At 55.0% G+C, this 15571-nt stretch overlaps 5 protein-coding genes across 5 annotated transcripts; 3 read left to right on the top strand and 2 right to left on the bottom strand.

Moving 5' to 3' along the window:
- Window positions 1-1427: 1427 nt before the first annotated feature.
- On the bottom strand, window positions 1428-1715 carry PHYSODRAFT_469177 (hypothetical protein; the record flags this gene model as incomplete). The annotated part of the gene is made up of 1 exon (XM_009516932.1): window positions 1428-1715. A coding segment is annotated over one exon (288 nt), but the record flags the coding sequence as incomplete, so codon positions are not given.
- A 539-nt stretch (window positions 1716-2254) lies between these two features.
- PHYSODRAFT_396912 (hypothetical protein) lies at window positions 2255-2608 on the top strand (the record flags this gene model as incomplete). Its single annotated transcript, XM_009516931.1, has 1 exon — window positions 2255-2608. A coding segment is annotated over one exon (354 nt), but the record flags the coding sequence as incomplete, so codon positions are not given.
- A 1173-nt stretch (window positions 2609-3781) lies between these two features.
- Window positions 3782-4819, bottom strand: PHYSODRAFT_321663 (hypothetical protein; the record flags this gene model as incomplete). Its single annotated transcript, XM_009516930.1, has 1 exon — window positions 3782-4819. One exon carries the CDS (start codon window positions 4817-4819, stop codon window positions 3782-3784), a length of 1038 nt encoding a protein of 345 aa, XP_009515225.1.
- A 539-nt stretch (window positions 4820-5358) lies between these two features.
- On the top strand, window positions 5359-12547 carry PHYSODRAFT_308938 (hypothetical protein; the record flags this gene model as incomplete). The annotated part of the gene is made up of 16 exons (XM_009516929.1): window positions 5359-5460; window positions 5529-5579; window positions 5668-5730; window positions 5995-6060; window positions 6294-6385; window positions 6474-7802; window positions 7891-8174; window positions 8246-8514; window positions 8587-8769; window positions 8840-9015; window positions 9094-9313; window positions 9388-9455; window positions 9664-10010; window positions 10085-10142; window positions 10216-10325; window positions 10398-12547. The coding sequence occupies 16 exons, from the start codon at window positions 5359-5361 to the stop codon at window positions 12545-12547; spliced, it is 5568 nt and encodes a 1855-aa protein (XP_009515224.1).
- Window positions 12548-13369: 822 nt separating this feature from the next.
- PHYSODRAFT_308937 (hypothetical protein) lies at window positions 13370-15451 on the top strand (the record flags this gene model as incomplete). Its single annotated transcript, XM_009516928.1, has 2 exons — window positions 13370-13434; window positions 13510-15451. The coding sequence occupies 2 exons, from the start codon at window positions 13370-13372 to the stop codon at window positions 15449-15451; spliced, it is 2007 nt and encodes a 668-aa protein (XP_009515223.1).
- Between the last annotated feature and the right edge of the window lie 120 nt (window positions 15452-15571).

Below are 15571 nucleotides of genomic sequence, written 5' to 3'. Positions count from 1 at the left end.
GCTGTTCTTGCTGTATGGGCTGATCCCTGCAGCGCATCGAGCGTCGCCCGAAACATTGTATCACCTACGCTTTCTCCACGCGCAGCTCTAGACCGTGATGCAGCCTGTAACGCTTGGAGCGTCGCCTGCATTCGATCTCCTGCAGTTGTAGCCTCTCCACGTCTAGCAATCGGTTCTCCTAGGTGCATCGACTGACGAACGAATGCGTGACGCGCCATGCGAGCCAGCAAGTCCGTGGACTCTCCGATCGTTTGCAACGCCTCGATGGCGCGAATCACGTGGCGTGCTGTAACATTGGACTCATTAGCGCTGGCGGCAGCTGGAGCTGGAGCCGAAGCAGGAGCGGTGGTAGGTGCAGGAGCGGAGGCGGTAGCAGCAGGAGCGACGGCAGGAGCTGGGGCTGGTGCAGGAGCGGGGGCGGCGGCAGCATCAACAGGGGCAGAGGCAGGAGTGGCGGCAGAAGCCGTGGCAGGAGCGGCTGAAACCGCAGCACTGCTAGCATTCGGTGCGCCACCTGAAGCTGACCCGGTCGCGACAGCACCTGCTTCAGCCGAACGTCCACTCAAGCGGTCACGGTGTGCAAGTGCAGCAGGGAGAAGCCGAAGTCGCGGCCCAAAACGCTCCAAAAGCGTCAGCAGCATCTCCACCTGCTGCTGAAGCTCCATCATGCCTGCGTTGGCGTCTCCTTGCGGTAGTGCAGTAAGCTCGGCTGGGAAATCAAGTGACGCGTCATCTAGCGTCGCACGCACCGACTCAAGCCGAAGCCCAGTACGCGAGCGCAAAGCCGCCTGCCGATCTGCACTTGAAGAAGAACGCCGCGACGAGCGTTGACGCCCTCCCGACCCCGAGCCATCACGGTTCCGGTGATGATGGCGCAGCGTTCTCGCCGTGGCGGCCTCCATTTCAGCCGTAGCGGCTCCGCCCAGAGCTTCACTCGAGAAAGTAACGTGGCGTCGTCCATCCGCGGTCGTTCCTGTCGTCACTCCACTTCCTGGCTCGCCTCCAACGCCGCCTTCACCGACCCGCGAGACGAGGTTGGCGAGCATCGAGCCGAGAAAGGGCATGGTCACATCTGCACCTTCAGGCACCGAGATGGTTGCGCCCATAAGGACGCGGCCCGGCAGCGGCATACCCGCACCCGACCGTCCCATGGTCGGGTCCGGCTCATCATTGTCTCTAGGAGGCGGTGGGGGCGAGCGAACGCCTTGTCGATGGCGCGATCTGGATCTGACACGCCGGACGCTTCTCCCGATCTCGTCCAGCCGCGCATCGAGCGCGTCCATCTCGTGCAGCGCCTCCATGTCAGCAGCCGAAAAGCGGTACGGGGCTGGCGCGCGCGGGCCTAGGCCGGCGTTGGGGTCCGGCGTCGGCGGAGCAGCCGCCGCCTGGCCAGACGCAGCAGCGTCAGCGGGCGGCGCCGCGCGCACGACCAAGTGCAGCACGTGGCCGTCCTCCAGCGAGTAGGCGGCAAGCATCTGGTCGTTCTTTAGCACTCGGCCGCGGTAGATGAGGCGCTGGCGGGCCAGCGTGACGCCCGTTTCGACGGCTACAAGCTCCTTGAGCTGCGGCACCGACGCGGCAGCACGGATGGTGATCGGGTACGTCTTCTGGTCTAGTGTTCGCACCTTCAGATACAGTTGCGCGCCCTCAGCGGCCACCGGCGGCTCGGCCGCGGGCTCCGGCGCGGAGGCGGGAGGAGGCGCGCTGCTTGACATGTTCCGACCTGTCTCGGTGGGGCTTCGGTCCGACGGGTTCCCGGGTGAATTCGGAGGCGGCCGAGGCAGAAGCAGACGCGCGGGGCTCTCGGGCGTCACTTGCGCGACCGGAGCAGACCGACAGACGACACGCGCTCGACTCGCAGCACCAAGGTGGCGGGCGAGACGTCCGGCCGGCGGGGAAGTGTGGGAAGTGACGACGGCGGTAAGTACGCATTAAGTACGAGTTATGATCACTAAGTACGATTGCTGAGCTGTCTCGATCGATTTGAGTTGAAGGCAACTTCAACACTGTTGCACACGTCGTGTGATGTGTGCATCGCCGCACTTGCCGTACCAGTGCATTTGCCAATGCCCGTTCAGGCAAAGAAATAGCCAAAATGCTCCACTCGCACGGATATGACTTGAAGTTTCCGCAAGAGTGATGGTCTTCAAGGTCGTCGCGGCGCTGGTTACCCCAGGCAGACCTCCTCATTCTCCAACTTGCCTCCTCGGGAGCAAGCGAAGCTCGCCACTAGTGCGCAATGCGCCTACCGACAATCCGCGCGATGCGCCTGAACGCGCCGGTGCCTGCCGTGGCATCTGCGCGTGCTGACGCGGCCGTCGGCCTCAACAAGTCCGGCTTGTTCAGCGCCACGCTGGGCGCGGTGACCTCTGGATCCTCGCGAGATGACAAGCTCGAGCTGACGCACCTGGGTCGGCAGTCTGGCATCAAGGAGGAGGACAAGAAACACTGGGAGGGCTTCCAACTGGGCGTCTGTGGCCTCGCAACCACAGACTTCAGGTCGGCGCTGGACGAGGTGAAACGAGTGCTGCAGGACGCGGGGTTGTCAATGGAAAACGTTAGGGTAACGTTCAACCACGCCATTATCGGCTTCCCTAGGAGCAAGGAGCTACTGGCCCCCATGAAGTCGGATCTGTTGAGCGCTCTCCTTAACGCCGGGCTTGGAGTGGATTGCCGCGTGGGCGTCAAGTCCGACATGCTCGACTTCATCGCCTACCAGAACGAAGCGGAGGTGTGGGACGTCTACAGCGCTGTGAGTGCTGAACTCCAGTTGGAGCGGACGCAAACATACAATACGCCTGAGCTTCGGGCGCAGTACTTACGGCAGCTGGACCAGCTTATCGAGCAGGCGAAGGTCGAAGCCGAAGAAGTGGCAACGTGTCGTGAAGTTGAGAAGGAGGCTTCGCCCTGTGAGTCGTTGGAGAAGAGGAGCTTTGATCCTGTGGCGGGTAAAAAGAGGTGCCGGGATGAAGGGGTCGTCCTTACGGCGACGAAGGCGGCACGAGTTGGACGCGAACGTAATCGGGCAACCGTACACCCGATCAATTTGATCGACTTGCTGGAGAAAGTAGCAGACAAGGATGGGCAGTAAAGACCACGGCGGCATTTTTTACAGGGAGTACTTATTGGAGACACAAGTAACATCATAATGATGGTGACGTTCCAACACTCATCGTTCGTTTTGACATTATTTATGGTAATATCGAAGGTTTGTAGATTTGGTCGTCAGCGTGGCTCGAAAAAAATGGCTTTGCCGCTTCAATTGTCACTAGTAGTGACTCACTACTCGAGCTCCATTTTGAATGAAAGAGAAGTGGCCGCTGCTCCGGATCCGTGAGACTTGCACGTTTTTGAGGTTATAGGACACCAATCATACCATGTGCTTGCTTTTCGATTTAGGCTTGATATAGTCACTGTCCTGAATGCCCAAGTGCAACTGCTACTCGAAGTGCTGCATCAACGAGCCCTCGACAAAGCAACATGCATAGCCAAACTAAGACAACGCGGCTGGAAAGAATGGTGCTATTTGAATGCTACTTGACAAAGGTGTGATTCGAATGAAAGAATCGGGAGGCAATAACCTTGATAGGCTAAATGATACTCGCTACCTAACGCATTTTGCGCTGGTCGGTCTCGAGGAAGCGTGGTGATGAAAATCCCAGCAGAAATATGTGGCTTCTGGCTGGTAAGCTAGAGGTCAATGCGGACGTCGACGGACGTTGATGGTACATGGCCGCACCGACGATATGATAGTTTGGCGGGTAGGAGGCAGTGAACTGCCTTACGCGAAGAATGGCTGTGCAATTGCAACAATCTCTCGCAACTGCAAGCGGTTGCAACTTGTACTGGTGAGGTGGAAAACTTCTGGAAGAAATTCGTTGTCACGAATGTCACGGGCCAGCCACCGGGCCCACTCGGTCGATGACAACTTGAAAACTCTCTCTGTTCTTGGGGCTTGACCAGTGCGGGCAGCTTTTGGTGGAGTGTAGACGGAAAAGCTCTTCATGCCATTGCGATCAGTGGCAATGCAAAAGACGTTCTGCTGGCCTTCATCAACATTCCCGTCAATAAAAACGGCATTCTGGGCGCAGCTTGCGGACGATGTGCTGGATATCGGAGTTTGCCCACCCGAACTGTCGGTGCTGCTGGTGTCATCAACATCCCCGCGATCCCGAAGAATACCGCGCGTTTTAGCATTCTCAGCAGCGGCATAACGCGCACGACACGTTTGCAGACATTGGGTTAACGCCTCGTGGAGACTGTCGTTGGTGTTGTCGAAGCTGGTACCCATAGGGAGGTCCGCTCTGCTGTGGTGCTGGTAAAATTCACTGGTCGATGAATCGAGCGCTTCGGATCCACGGTGTCCGCGCATCGAGTCGGTGACACTTTTGATGCGGGCTGGCTGAACGTGGTCGTCGCTGTCGACGTCGCCGTGTCCACTTACGATGGTGCTGGCTGTCCTTCTTCGCAATCGTTTCGCCGCTTTCACGCTTTTCTTAAAAGCTTCGCGGAGAACTTCAATCCAGTGGCGATAAACCTCGGCGGTGGGTGCGAGAAAGCGGAGGGTTTTGCCTTGCGTCCCGTATTGAATGCCGAAGTGTAGTTTGCGTCGATCTTCGGAAGATTGCGGGAGAAGCTTGATCGCGAAGCCTTGACGACCGATCGGTAGTTCGACGGGGCCACCGCAGATCGCCGGTCGCTCCACACGGAGAACATATCTGGCACTTTCGCCAACTGTTAACACGTTGACTAGCAGAATTGACGTCTTGAACCAGAACGGGCCGAGCTTGAGTTTCAAAACGCCAGAAAACGCCATCATCTGCGCTTTCCAGCGTGTTGGATCGGAATACAGGTAAAAGGCCGTTGTGCTGTGCTTGAGCTTTGGGGGGCGAGGTGGAAATTCTCGAGTGAGCTGCGTGGAGTTTGTCTTCGCTCAGTCGTCGCCTACGCTCGGTCGAAATTCAAGTCAATTGTAAAGACCGCTACGTGAAGGCCAGCAAATATCGGGACCGGTGCGCCGTATCGCACTGCATTGTAAGGGGCACGATCTCAACCAGGTGTTCACAAAACTACTTGTGAATACTTTACCAATGGATCAAGACGCTAGAAAATAATTCAGCTGAACTGGAATGATCTTTCAATTCGCCTACCATCTGGGAAAGCTTCAAGTGTGTGACACGATGCTGCGCTTCTTCCGGTCCTAGCGCCTTTGACATGGTACAGTATCTTGCTGGTCGTAAGCTGAAGTGGCTTCAAGTAGGGTCCACTATTCGAGGCAGATCGGCATCACGTCGGCACCAAATGATGAGCCTAACGAGACGTGGGGCTCTAATCGCTGCGCATACCTCTTCATTCAGGATGCTGCGCACTCTGGGGCGGCAGCGGCGTGGCTGGCGACTGGCCGCAGAGCGCCGCAGCGTCTTCGCTATGAGGGGGGCTAGCAGCGCTGCTGGCCAAAAGGTGGGGGCAGGGATGCGTACCAACTTTTGTCACTACCGATAGTCTTTAACAGCATTTTGGATGCGCAGCCTTCGGTGGTGGAAATCGGAGGAGTGAAAGCCAATGTTGGCATCCCAAAGGTGAGATCTGTGATAAGCCCTGGATATTTGTTAAAATTGAGGAATGGATTTATTTTATGAACTTTTGTTACGTTTCATTTTCCTGCAGTCGATCGAGTTGGTGCCTCGCGGGTATATGGTGGAGCTGCATCAAGGTCGACCTATGTCGCAGGTAAGATTGCAGTTGTACATGATTCCTATAGTTGATTTTGCGCTGATTTCTTTTACGTTGATGTTAACTATGTTTTCAGGAATTGCTGGGCCACTTGAGGTGGATGCTGCAAAAGGACCTCCTAAAGCAAGACATGTTCCTCATTGGGTACGTCGATCTTGCAAGGATATATGGTGGATTTATGGCTAACCCTTTTTTCTTTTTGCTGCGTGGTTTAGACCACCCGGATCGTCTCGACGGCTGCTGAGTATGAGGTTCTGCGAGCTTCTGAACAAGGAGGTCGAGTACATCGCCATTTCCCAGGATACCACGGAGTCTGACCTGAAGCAGGTTCGTGAATAGCAGAACAGTTAGCGTCCTGCTTGGCGATACTTATTGGACGGTTCTTACTGCTAGCGTCGAGAAATTGTGGACGGAGCAGCTATTTTCACCGACCAGGCTCCTGTTCGAGCAGCTATCAACGGCCGAGTGCTTGTGATCGATGGTTGTCGCGTTTTATTTTGCCTTTTGCTCATTTCCACGATCTGGCTACCTTTTGTTGCCTTATTCCAGGTCTTGAAAAGGCGGAGCGAAATGTTTTACCTACGCTTAACAACCTACTGGAGAACCGCGAGATGATGCTAGACGACGGAAGATTTCTTATGAAAGCAGAAAGGTACGAGATGGTGTACAGTAGATTTATTAAAGTTTTTGTTGCGGCAAGTTAATAGTTTTCTTCAAATGTAATGGTGTGTACGGAGTAGCTACGACGCGTTGGTGGAACAAGGGTACTCAGCAGACGCTTTGAAAGCGCAGAACTTGGTACGGGTTCACCCGGACTTTCGAGTGATTGCGTTGGGTCTACCTGTTCCCCCGTATCCAGGCCGAACGCTCGATCCACCGCTACGCTCCCGGTTCCAGGCGAGAAATGTCAAGCCAAGCTCACCAGGGTCACAGCTTGAGGAATTGGTTGCTATTACTCCATCCGTCCCTTTACCGACGCTTGAAAAGCTCGTGGGTATTCGAGAGGCCGTCAACACGATCGAGGCAACTTACGATATCGGTACCAGCACTGGGCCACGTATGCCCCACTTTGACTACCTTTCGCTTGCTCACTGTGCAAAGGTGCTGGAGAAGTTCCCAAACGCAGGCGTAGCTAACACCGTGCAGCGCGCTTTTCCCGTGAGAACCAACGTGTTGGGAGCTAAAACTGAGTCTAACTCGAAGGCACTGGATCGTATTGTGGAGAATTTTACAGATGGAGTGAGAAGCAGCAACTATATGCTGAACGATGTTACGAAGGCCTCCGCTGCAGACGTGAAGGCAACAGTGACATTCCGTACGCCTGGTGACAATGCCGAGCTGGTTTTACGTGATGTTTCGTGTGGAACAACGCGTATACAAACGACTGCGATGCCAGGGTTTGTTGAGACTGACACTCACTCAAAAATGCTGGCGGAGATGATTCAAGATCATGCCGTGGGGAGCGACTTATGCGTGCTTGGAGCGAAAGGCAGCGGAAAGTCCGCGCTAGTTCGACTGTTCGCCTATCGAATGGGGTATGCAACCGAGCTATTCAGTCTTTTCAAGGATATGACAGCGCGAGATCTGCTTCAACGGCGGTCGACGGACTCCCACGGCAACACCCGATGGGAGGATAGCCCACTCATCCATGCTGCTCGAAACGGTCACCTCGCCGTCCTGGACGGAGTCCACCGACTCGGGAGTGACAGCCTTGGCGTGCTTCAAAGATTGGTTCAGGACCGAGAGATTGATCTTGCGGATGGCTCGAAGCTGGTATCGCAGGCGACGTACGATGCTGTCGTAGCTGATGCAAACAAAACCGGAGATGCCAGTGCGCTGAGCCGAGTATCTGCTATTCACCCGTCTTTCCGCATCATTGCGATCGCCGAAGCGGACCCCGTGACGTTAACAGGAACGGCAGCAACACCAGGCAAGGAGTCCACGGCTGCATGGCTGAGCTCGGACAGCATCTCCATGTTTAGCTTTCACCACCTTCCGATAATTTCTTCAGTGCAGAGTGAAGAAATTGTCCGAAGTCTTTACCCCGGGCTTCCAGAGGAAACGACAAGGTTCGTTCTGCCTGGACACAATTTGGCTAACACAATAGTTGGGTGACTTACGTCTCTTGTTATGTTATGTTCTGCTATCATCGAACAGCATCCTGCTATCATTTTCGGAGAAGCTGCGGAATGCGAAGGAGACAAGTGCAAATGCAGACTATCTCGCTCTTTCGCTGTCCACCCGCCAGCTATTGCGCGTGTGCCGTCGACTGGACGCGTTCCCCGAACAATCACTTCGGGATCTGCGGCCATTGCTCCACGACACTCTACTCACCCAGTTCCTATCCTCATCGTGCAGCCGACTTGTGGATACTCTGTTGGACAAGTGCAACGCACCAGCCACACTTTCGCCATCCGACACTTTAAACCAGCGCGAACCAGGTAAAAGTGCAACTTATTCATGTATGCGTGATTCTATTAAGTAACGTGACGATCTTTGCACACTTTCGCAGATACTATCCGAGAAGAGAGAGGGCGCCTGTGCATTGGTGATACCTCCTACCCGATTCAAACGCCCAATAGCCCCGAATTGGTTCCTCAGCCCCATTATTTCGACATCCCGAAACATACCCAGTGCATGAAGGCCATGCTGCAGGACGTTGTGGCCGGTCAAAAGCACATGCTGCTGATCGGAAATCAAGGAGTGGGCAAGAACAAGCTGGCCGATCGGTTGCTGCAGCTACTGCAGCAGGAGCGCGAGTACATCCAGCTACACCGCGATGTAAGTAATCGCCCACTATGTATCAATGCCTGCAACCCAGTGTCTAACTGCAGCTACCGCTTCGTTTTGTAGACAACCGTGCAAACGCTTACGCTGGTACCGACACTTCTCGATGGGAAGATCGAATGGGAAGACTCGCCTCTAGTCCGAGCTGCCAAAACTGGACGAACTCTTATCGTTGATGAAGCTGATAAAGCGCCGCTAGAGGTGGTGTGCGTTCTAAAGGGACTCATCGAAGATGGCGAGATGCTGCTGGTAAGACTAAGCGGGTACTGATTGCTTGAGGGCCATGCTCACAGTGAATCTCTGTTCTGCTACGTTGTAGGGAAATGGCAAGCGGTTGATTGACCCAACAAAGGTGACGATCGAAGAGTGGCACAACGAAGAGAACATCATTGAGCTCCACCCCAACTTCCGCATGTGGGTCCTCGCCAACCGTCCAGGCTTTCCATTCTTGGGGAACAACTTCTTCAGGGAGATTGGTGACATCTTCGCCAGCCAGTACGTTACCTGCACTATAGACCAGCAAATACCGCTCTTATTAACTGTTCCGTTACATGTATTTGTGCATGTCTTCAGCGCAATCGACAACCCAGATGAGGAGTCCGAACTGTCTTTGCTGACTGCGTACGCTCCGAGCGTTCCAGTCGACATCTTGCGCCGGCTTTGCCGAGCCTTTGCTGAGCTACGAGAGCTGGTTGAAAACGGTACCATCCCGTACCCATACTCGACACGCGAGGCCGTTGCTGTGGCGAAACACCTTGAACAGTTTCCCAACGATGGAATCGCCTCGGTTTTGGTGAGAACACCCTTCCGATGATATTGTGTTTATGCAAGTGCTAGACTGACACTTAACCTTGTGACCCACAACAGGAAAATGTGCTCGCGTTTGACGCTTACGATCGTAACATGCGCACTCAGCTGTCGGAGATCTTTTTGAGGTACGGATTTTATGCTTAGCTTTGGTTTTGGATCAGTCGGTTGATAGTTTGTCTGCATGTATGTACATGGGCTACCTACCATGCTCTAGAAATGGCTTGGCGTAGAGGCTACAGCCCTGCTCTGCTCCTTAGCACCAAGATCAATGAAACTAACTTCTTTTGCCGTAATACTGTCTATTTGTTTCATGGATTGATTGCTCTTGTCCAGGCACGGAATCCCTCTGTCGGCCACTGGCGAAACTCTGGTGCTTAAGATGAACATTGCAGAAACGCGAGGTCTTCCCGACTTGGTTCCAACCGAGATGTGGCGCTGGGCACCTGAACAATTGGTAAAATTCAGCGCGGATCCCAAAAAACCACAGCAACAACTCCACCACTCGACGCTAAATCGGAGACAGATATGGCTGGACCCCTCGACAACCAGATCTTTCGCGTTGCAGCACCATCGTTTGAACGAGTTTACAGAGCAATTGTCCTCGTTCCAGGTGCCTCTGAAGGGGAACCGAAAGCAACAAGCTCACGCGATGACTGTTTTTCCGGATAACTCGGTCCATGGTACGTCGTGAGCGACCATTGTCGTCGAGGGAGGGGCTAACCCGAAGTTGGTACATGTGTATCGTGCTGTGTAGTGCTTACAAAGCGGCCAATGAGTGTGCATTCTTTCTCCGACTTCGATGGGAATGAAAGGTACGTTTGTGGGCCTTGCTTTAGACGTACAGTAGGCTTTAACCCGTGATGTTGGTGTTGCACGTCTCCCCAGAATGCACAGCATTTTGGAGCTGGAGAGCGAGTATATGCAGTGGGAACCAAACCCCGTGCTTGTCAACTTACCTGAGAAAAACGAAATCGCAGTTTTCATCCCATCTACAGGTTGGCCACAGTTACCATTAGCACTTTATGGGCAGCAACTTACCTGGTTTTGCTTATTATTGCTTATGTTAGGCCTCACTATTTTCCTGGATCCGTTGGGTAACTCTGACGGACGTGCCGATTGCCTCACCCTCCCTGATGGCGCGCTTGATGGCCGACTCCATGTTGATGCTTCGATGCTGCAAGGAAAGAAAAGGTCGAGACAGAATCCGTTCACGAAGTGGTTTGGTGGTGGAGATAGCGGTGGGTGGCGGACTGAGGCCGATCGAGTTAATGCCGGGTTGGTGCTGCGGCACCTGCAAGGAGGCTCGTTGCTCCAAGTTCTCGACCTCAACTCGAACAACTTTTTCTCGCTGGACCTGGCCAAACTCAGCGCCTCTATGCGTTCACCAGTTGCTGAGCTTCTCGGTGTCCAACCAATTGGTAAACGGGAGTGGCTACTACGGACGACGGACGAAACAGTGGTGTACAAGCTGACTCAAGAGATGCAGAACAACAACTTTACTCTGAGTGCAGCAGCAGTTGACTGCAAAACTGAAACAAGCTCAGCATCGATTGACTCCCGACATTCAGTGCTTCCCGGTCGCCTGCAAGATCAAGGTGAAGTGGGCCCCACCACCTTCATGGTTCACCCCCATGCATTCTTACAAGTTCTCGACAACGCCAATGGCGATCTCACTATTCGGAGTTCGCTGCGGGAGGATACACACAGAGAAGTTCAACGAGCGTGGCAGAGTGATTCATTCATTCTCAATGCAGTGCAGTCTGACACCGGCGATCTCGTCGACATGGAAGTCACATATCCTGAATCTCAGTCGACGAAGAACGTTGTGGTTGGTTCCGCCCCACCTGCGAGCGACGCAACTGGTAGCAGATTTCTCTCGCTGTCGACTGAGAGATCGTACATTCCACGCGTCGTTGACGTAGCGAGTGTGCATAATGGGAAGCACACGCTTACGCTACAAGAAGACGGCGCCATCCGCGCATGGCAACTAGACCAAGCTGAGCTGGACCGTGAGGCAGAGTTGTGGAAGCAAATGTACGGCAGCGTGGATGAGTTCACAGTCACAGTTGGGCTTGAGCTCAAACTCGACGGCTCTCGAGTTGGCGGACCATCGACGCCCAAGACGGGTCTGGACACTCCAAAGTACGGCAAGGACGACCCGAACAACGACCCTCACGTGGGAGGAAATACCTGGGCAGGTGGAACTGGAGGATCCGACACAGCAGGGCTGGGTGGCCGTGGCGGGCCATACCGCCTAGACAAGGGCCACCCTGTGCACCAAGTCTCTCAAGAGAAGAAGGACGAGGTGTCAGCTGAAGCTCGGAAGAAAGCTCAGGCCATGGCTCAAGAGGCTCTTGCCGACAAACTGCGGGAGATCGACATGAGCGATCGTGAGTGGGAGACCTACCAATCCTACTTCAAGCGCGTGGAGCGAGAGAGTGCCCAACTGCGTGCAGTGCTCGCCAACCTCGAGTCTGTTGCTCAGGAGCGCAACTGGCTGCGCCACCAATCCAGCGGTGAGCTGGATGACGGCAAACTCGTCGATGGGGTCGCTGGCGAGCGCCTCGTATTCAAACGCCGAGGAGTGAGCGACTCGCCTTTTCAAGCACCAGCGGGCCACCAACAGGGTCAAGAGCCTAAGCGGATGTTGTTCGTGATGGACGTAAGCGGCAGCATGTACCGATTCAACGGCCAGGACTCTCGGCTCGAACGTATGCTCGAGACGTCTCTCATGATCATGGAGAGCTTTGCCGGCTTCGAGCGCGAGTTGGTCTACTGCATCATGGGGCACAGCGGCGACTCGCCCGAAATTCCGTTCGTGGAGTTCGGAGCGCCGCCCAAGGACCGCAAGGAGAGACTACGAGTGCTGCAGAAGATGGTGGCTCACACCCAGTACTGCCAGAGCGGAGATCATACAGTTGAGGCGGTGGAGCGAGGCGTCAAGCGCGTTGCGGCGCTTGAAGGAGACGACCGCTTCGTGTTCGTGGTGAGCGATGCCAACCTGGAACGCTACGGCATCGAGCCCCGATATCTCGGCCGGAAGCTCGTTTCGGAGCCTGGAGTCCAAGCGCACGCTCTTTTCATCGCGTCTTTTGCCGACGAGGCCGAGCGAATTCGACGCGAACTCCCTGCAGGCCGAGGTCACGTTTGCCTCGACACGTCCGACCTACCGAGAATGTTCAAGCAGATCTTTACAGCTGCTTTCGGAGGAGCCTAGAGTTGCTTTGGATATGGCAGCAGCATATGGAGGACACCAAGTGGGCTTTGACATCGGTTTTGAGGTGAGGTGAAAAGTAGCTTAGCATTCAAGCAAAAGTATCCTACCCTTCCAGCCTGAAAACCGAGCGTGAATGCAAAAACAATAATGCACTCGAGTCTAGATAAGGCGTTCGAAGGCCTCTACCTTTTTCCTGGGATGTGAAGACTTGGTCTTCCGATTGGACTGAGCGGCAGTACTCACTCACTGCACTCCCCCTTATAAATTTCAAGGAGGACTTCAATGACTGTTCCAATATCTCGACTTCAACATGCTGCTTGCCTGGCTTGCATGCAGAGATCTCCATCAGTTGCTCCGCCACAGACAAGCAGTGCTACAGCGACCTCGCGCGGCGATGTAGAGCCAATCCTAATATCCAAAGGCGGGTTGCTTGAGCAATGCATGAAACCTTCGATGGCAGAGGGATGGGCCAACTCTCCCTCTTCAAAACCGCGTTGACTCAAACCGCGTCCGTTGAGAAACCACTTCGCTACGCTAAACCACCGCCCCGGTGCCACGTTGACTGGAATCAAGGAGTGCAATGCGAGGCAGAGCCCTCTTTAGCTCTCGCGCAGTTGCGAGCTGAGCTTGTTTTTTAACGCGCTTCCTCTCGGTGCTTGCGGCCAGCTCAAAAATTGCACTCACAGGTGTTTTCTTTCGTGATAACCCCCTTCCGTTGGCGCTTTCATGATACCCCCCCCCCCTCCTGCTCAGAGGAGGTTCCGCCCTTGTGCAGGCAGGGGATGCCTCGTAGCTCGTAGGATTTCGTTTTCACTTTGAAAAATGCCACCGACAACGCACCACCAAGCTCCAACCTCCCACATCAACTCCAGCCAGAGTTCAAGCCCGTACCTCGCCATCGCCGTGGAACCATGCCCCGAGCCTCCGACCAACAACCACCAAGTGATCAGCGACAAGATTAGTCGAACCCGGCCCCGAATCTTGACGACGGCATTGCTGCTCCTATCCGTTGTGCTAATCGTCGGCGTGGCCACTCTCAATCCTCCGTCGCCGAGTGCTGTCATCGTTCGCGAACGCGAACAGGAGCCTGAAGACGCCCTTGACTTCGAGAAGCGAGAGGTGGAGAACTGCATGCCGTATGATATCCGCTCGACCGTCGTCGGCAACCGCGCCGTGATTGAGTGGTCCACGAGACGCACTTACATCCCCAACGTGAAGCTTCAGAAGGCCGACGACCACAGTCCCGCTCTCGCCAACCCGTGGCGCTCGTGTCACGATGTCGCCTCCGACGTCGAAGTTCGGTACCGTCGACTCGGGGAGAACTACACCATGCTCATTACTGGAGAAGCGGAGGAGCCCTTCGCTAGGAAAGGAGCGACTACGTACACTACGGACGAAGCCACATTCACTACACACTCAGCGATCGTCGAGCTTCCGGATGATGAGAACGCGGCGTACGAGTTCATTGTCGGCTCGATCTTCCACGGCTGGTCGGCAATGCACCGACTTGGTGCCAACGTCCCGTTCCGAGGCGAGGAGGCGGAATGCTGCCGTCCGAAACACGTGCACACGGCGTACGGACTCAAACCCGGCAGTTTGTCTGTGCAGTGGATGACCAAGGAGTTCTGCGGGGAAGGAGCTGCCCAGTTGCAGCTCGTGGAAGGGTACCATGCCCATATCGAGGTGGAAGGACTCAAGGCGACGCCTGTGACGGCTTGGGCCAACACGACCCTGTTCGAAGATGACGGTGAAGAGCAGTCCAAGCGCTGGCTGCACGTTGTGCGACTTGAGGGGCTGAAGCCGGATACGCATTACACCTACGTCGTGGGCAACGCACACTACTCCTCGTGGTCCATTCCGTACGTTACCAAGACTGCTCCGGGTCCGTTGCAGCCTGGAGAGAAGCCCAAGCCTACACGCTTCTTGGTCACGGGGGACATCGGCTACCAGAACGCCGCCACCTTGCCGATGATGCAGTCTGAAGTCGCAGAAGGGTTAGTTGATGGTGTTGTATCTGTCGGAGACTATGCCTACGACCTGCACATGGTGGACGGCCATGTCGGAGATATCTTCATGCAGGAGATTGAGCCGATCGCTGCCAGTGTCCCCTTCATGGTGTGTCCTGGTAACCACGAGACGCACAACATGTTCAGCCACTACTCTCAACGGTTCCGACTCATGCCAAGCAACGAGAACGAAGGCGTGCAGACTGTGCACGTCGGTGGTCGCTCGAAGGATGCGGAGCCCAAGGAGGTGTCTAACAATTGGTTCTACTCTTTCGACGTGGGTCTGGTCCACTTCGCAGTTATCTCGACGGAGATTTACTTCAAGAAGGCGTTTGAAGCGGACGGAGACATCATCGCTCGCCAAGAAGCCTGGCTGGAGCAAGACCTCGCGAAGGCCAATGCAAACCGAGAGCAGACGCCGTGGCTAGTGGTAATTGGACACCGCCCCATGTACTGCACCTCTGACAACACCAACTGCGGTGACAAGGCTGCAATGCTACGGGACAGACTTGAGGACAAGCTCTTCAGGCACGGTGTTGATCTGTATCTATGCGGCCACCAACACAACTACGAGCGAGCCTTTGATGTGTTCAAGTCCAAGACGTGGAAGCGCACGCACAACATGCGCGCCACCACGCACATTTTAACTGGAGCCTCGGGGCAGTACCTGGCGTCGATCATGCGCAAGTCTTTCGAGAGACCGACGGAGGAATGGGACGCCTTCCGCAATTCCGTCTTTGGCTACTCGAGGATGCAAGTTATGAACGCTACACATCTGCATTGGCAGCAAGTTATGGCAGACCCCGAGAACCCGGCAGCGCGCGGGCACTACGGCGAGGTCATTGACGACGTGTGGCTCGTTCAAGAACGGCATGGCAGCTTCGATCCCCTGACTTGAGTGGCATAATCGCCCTCGTTCCAGCGAGCGCACAGTAATTTATAAGTTCATAGCGTTGGTGTTATTTTTTCCTTCCGTTGACACAAACAAGAAGAGGGGAATCTCAAGAAGTTCATCCAA

The sequence above is a fragment of the Phytophthora sojae genome (genome assembly GCF_000149755.1).
Source record: "Phytophthora sojae unplaced genomic scaffold PHYSOscaffold_1, whole genome shotgun sequence".
In the NCBI taxonomy this organism is placed as follows: Eukaryota; Oomycota; class Peronosporomycetes; order Peronosporales; family Peronosporaceae; genus Phytophthora; species Phytophthora sojae.
Note: the sequence above shows the minus strand (reverse complement) of the source record. Positions and strands in the feature narration are given on the sequence as shown.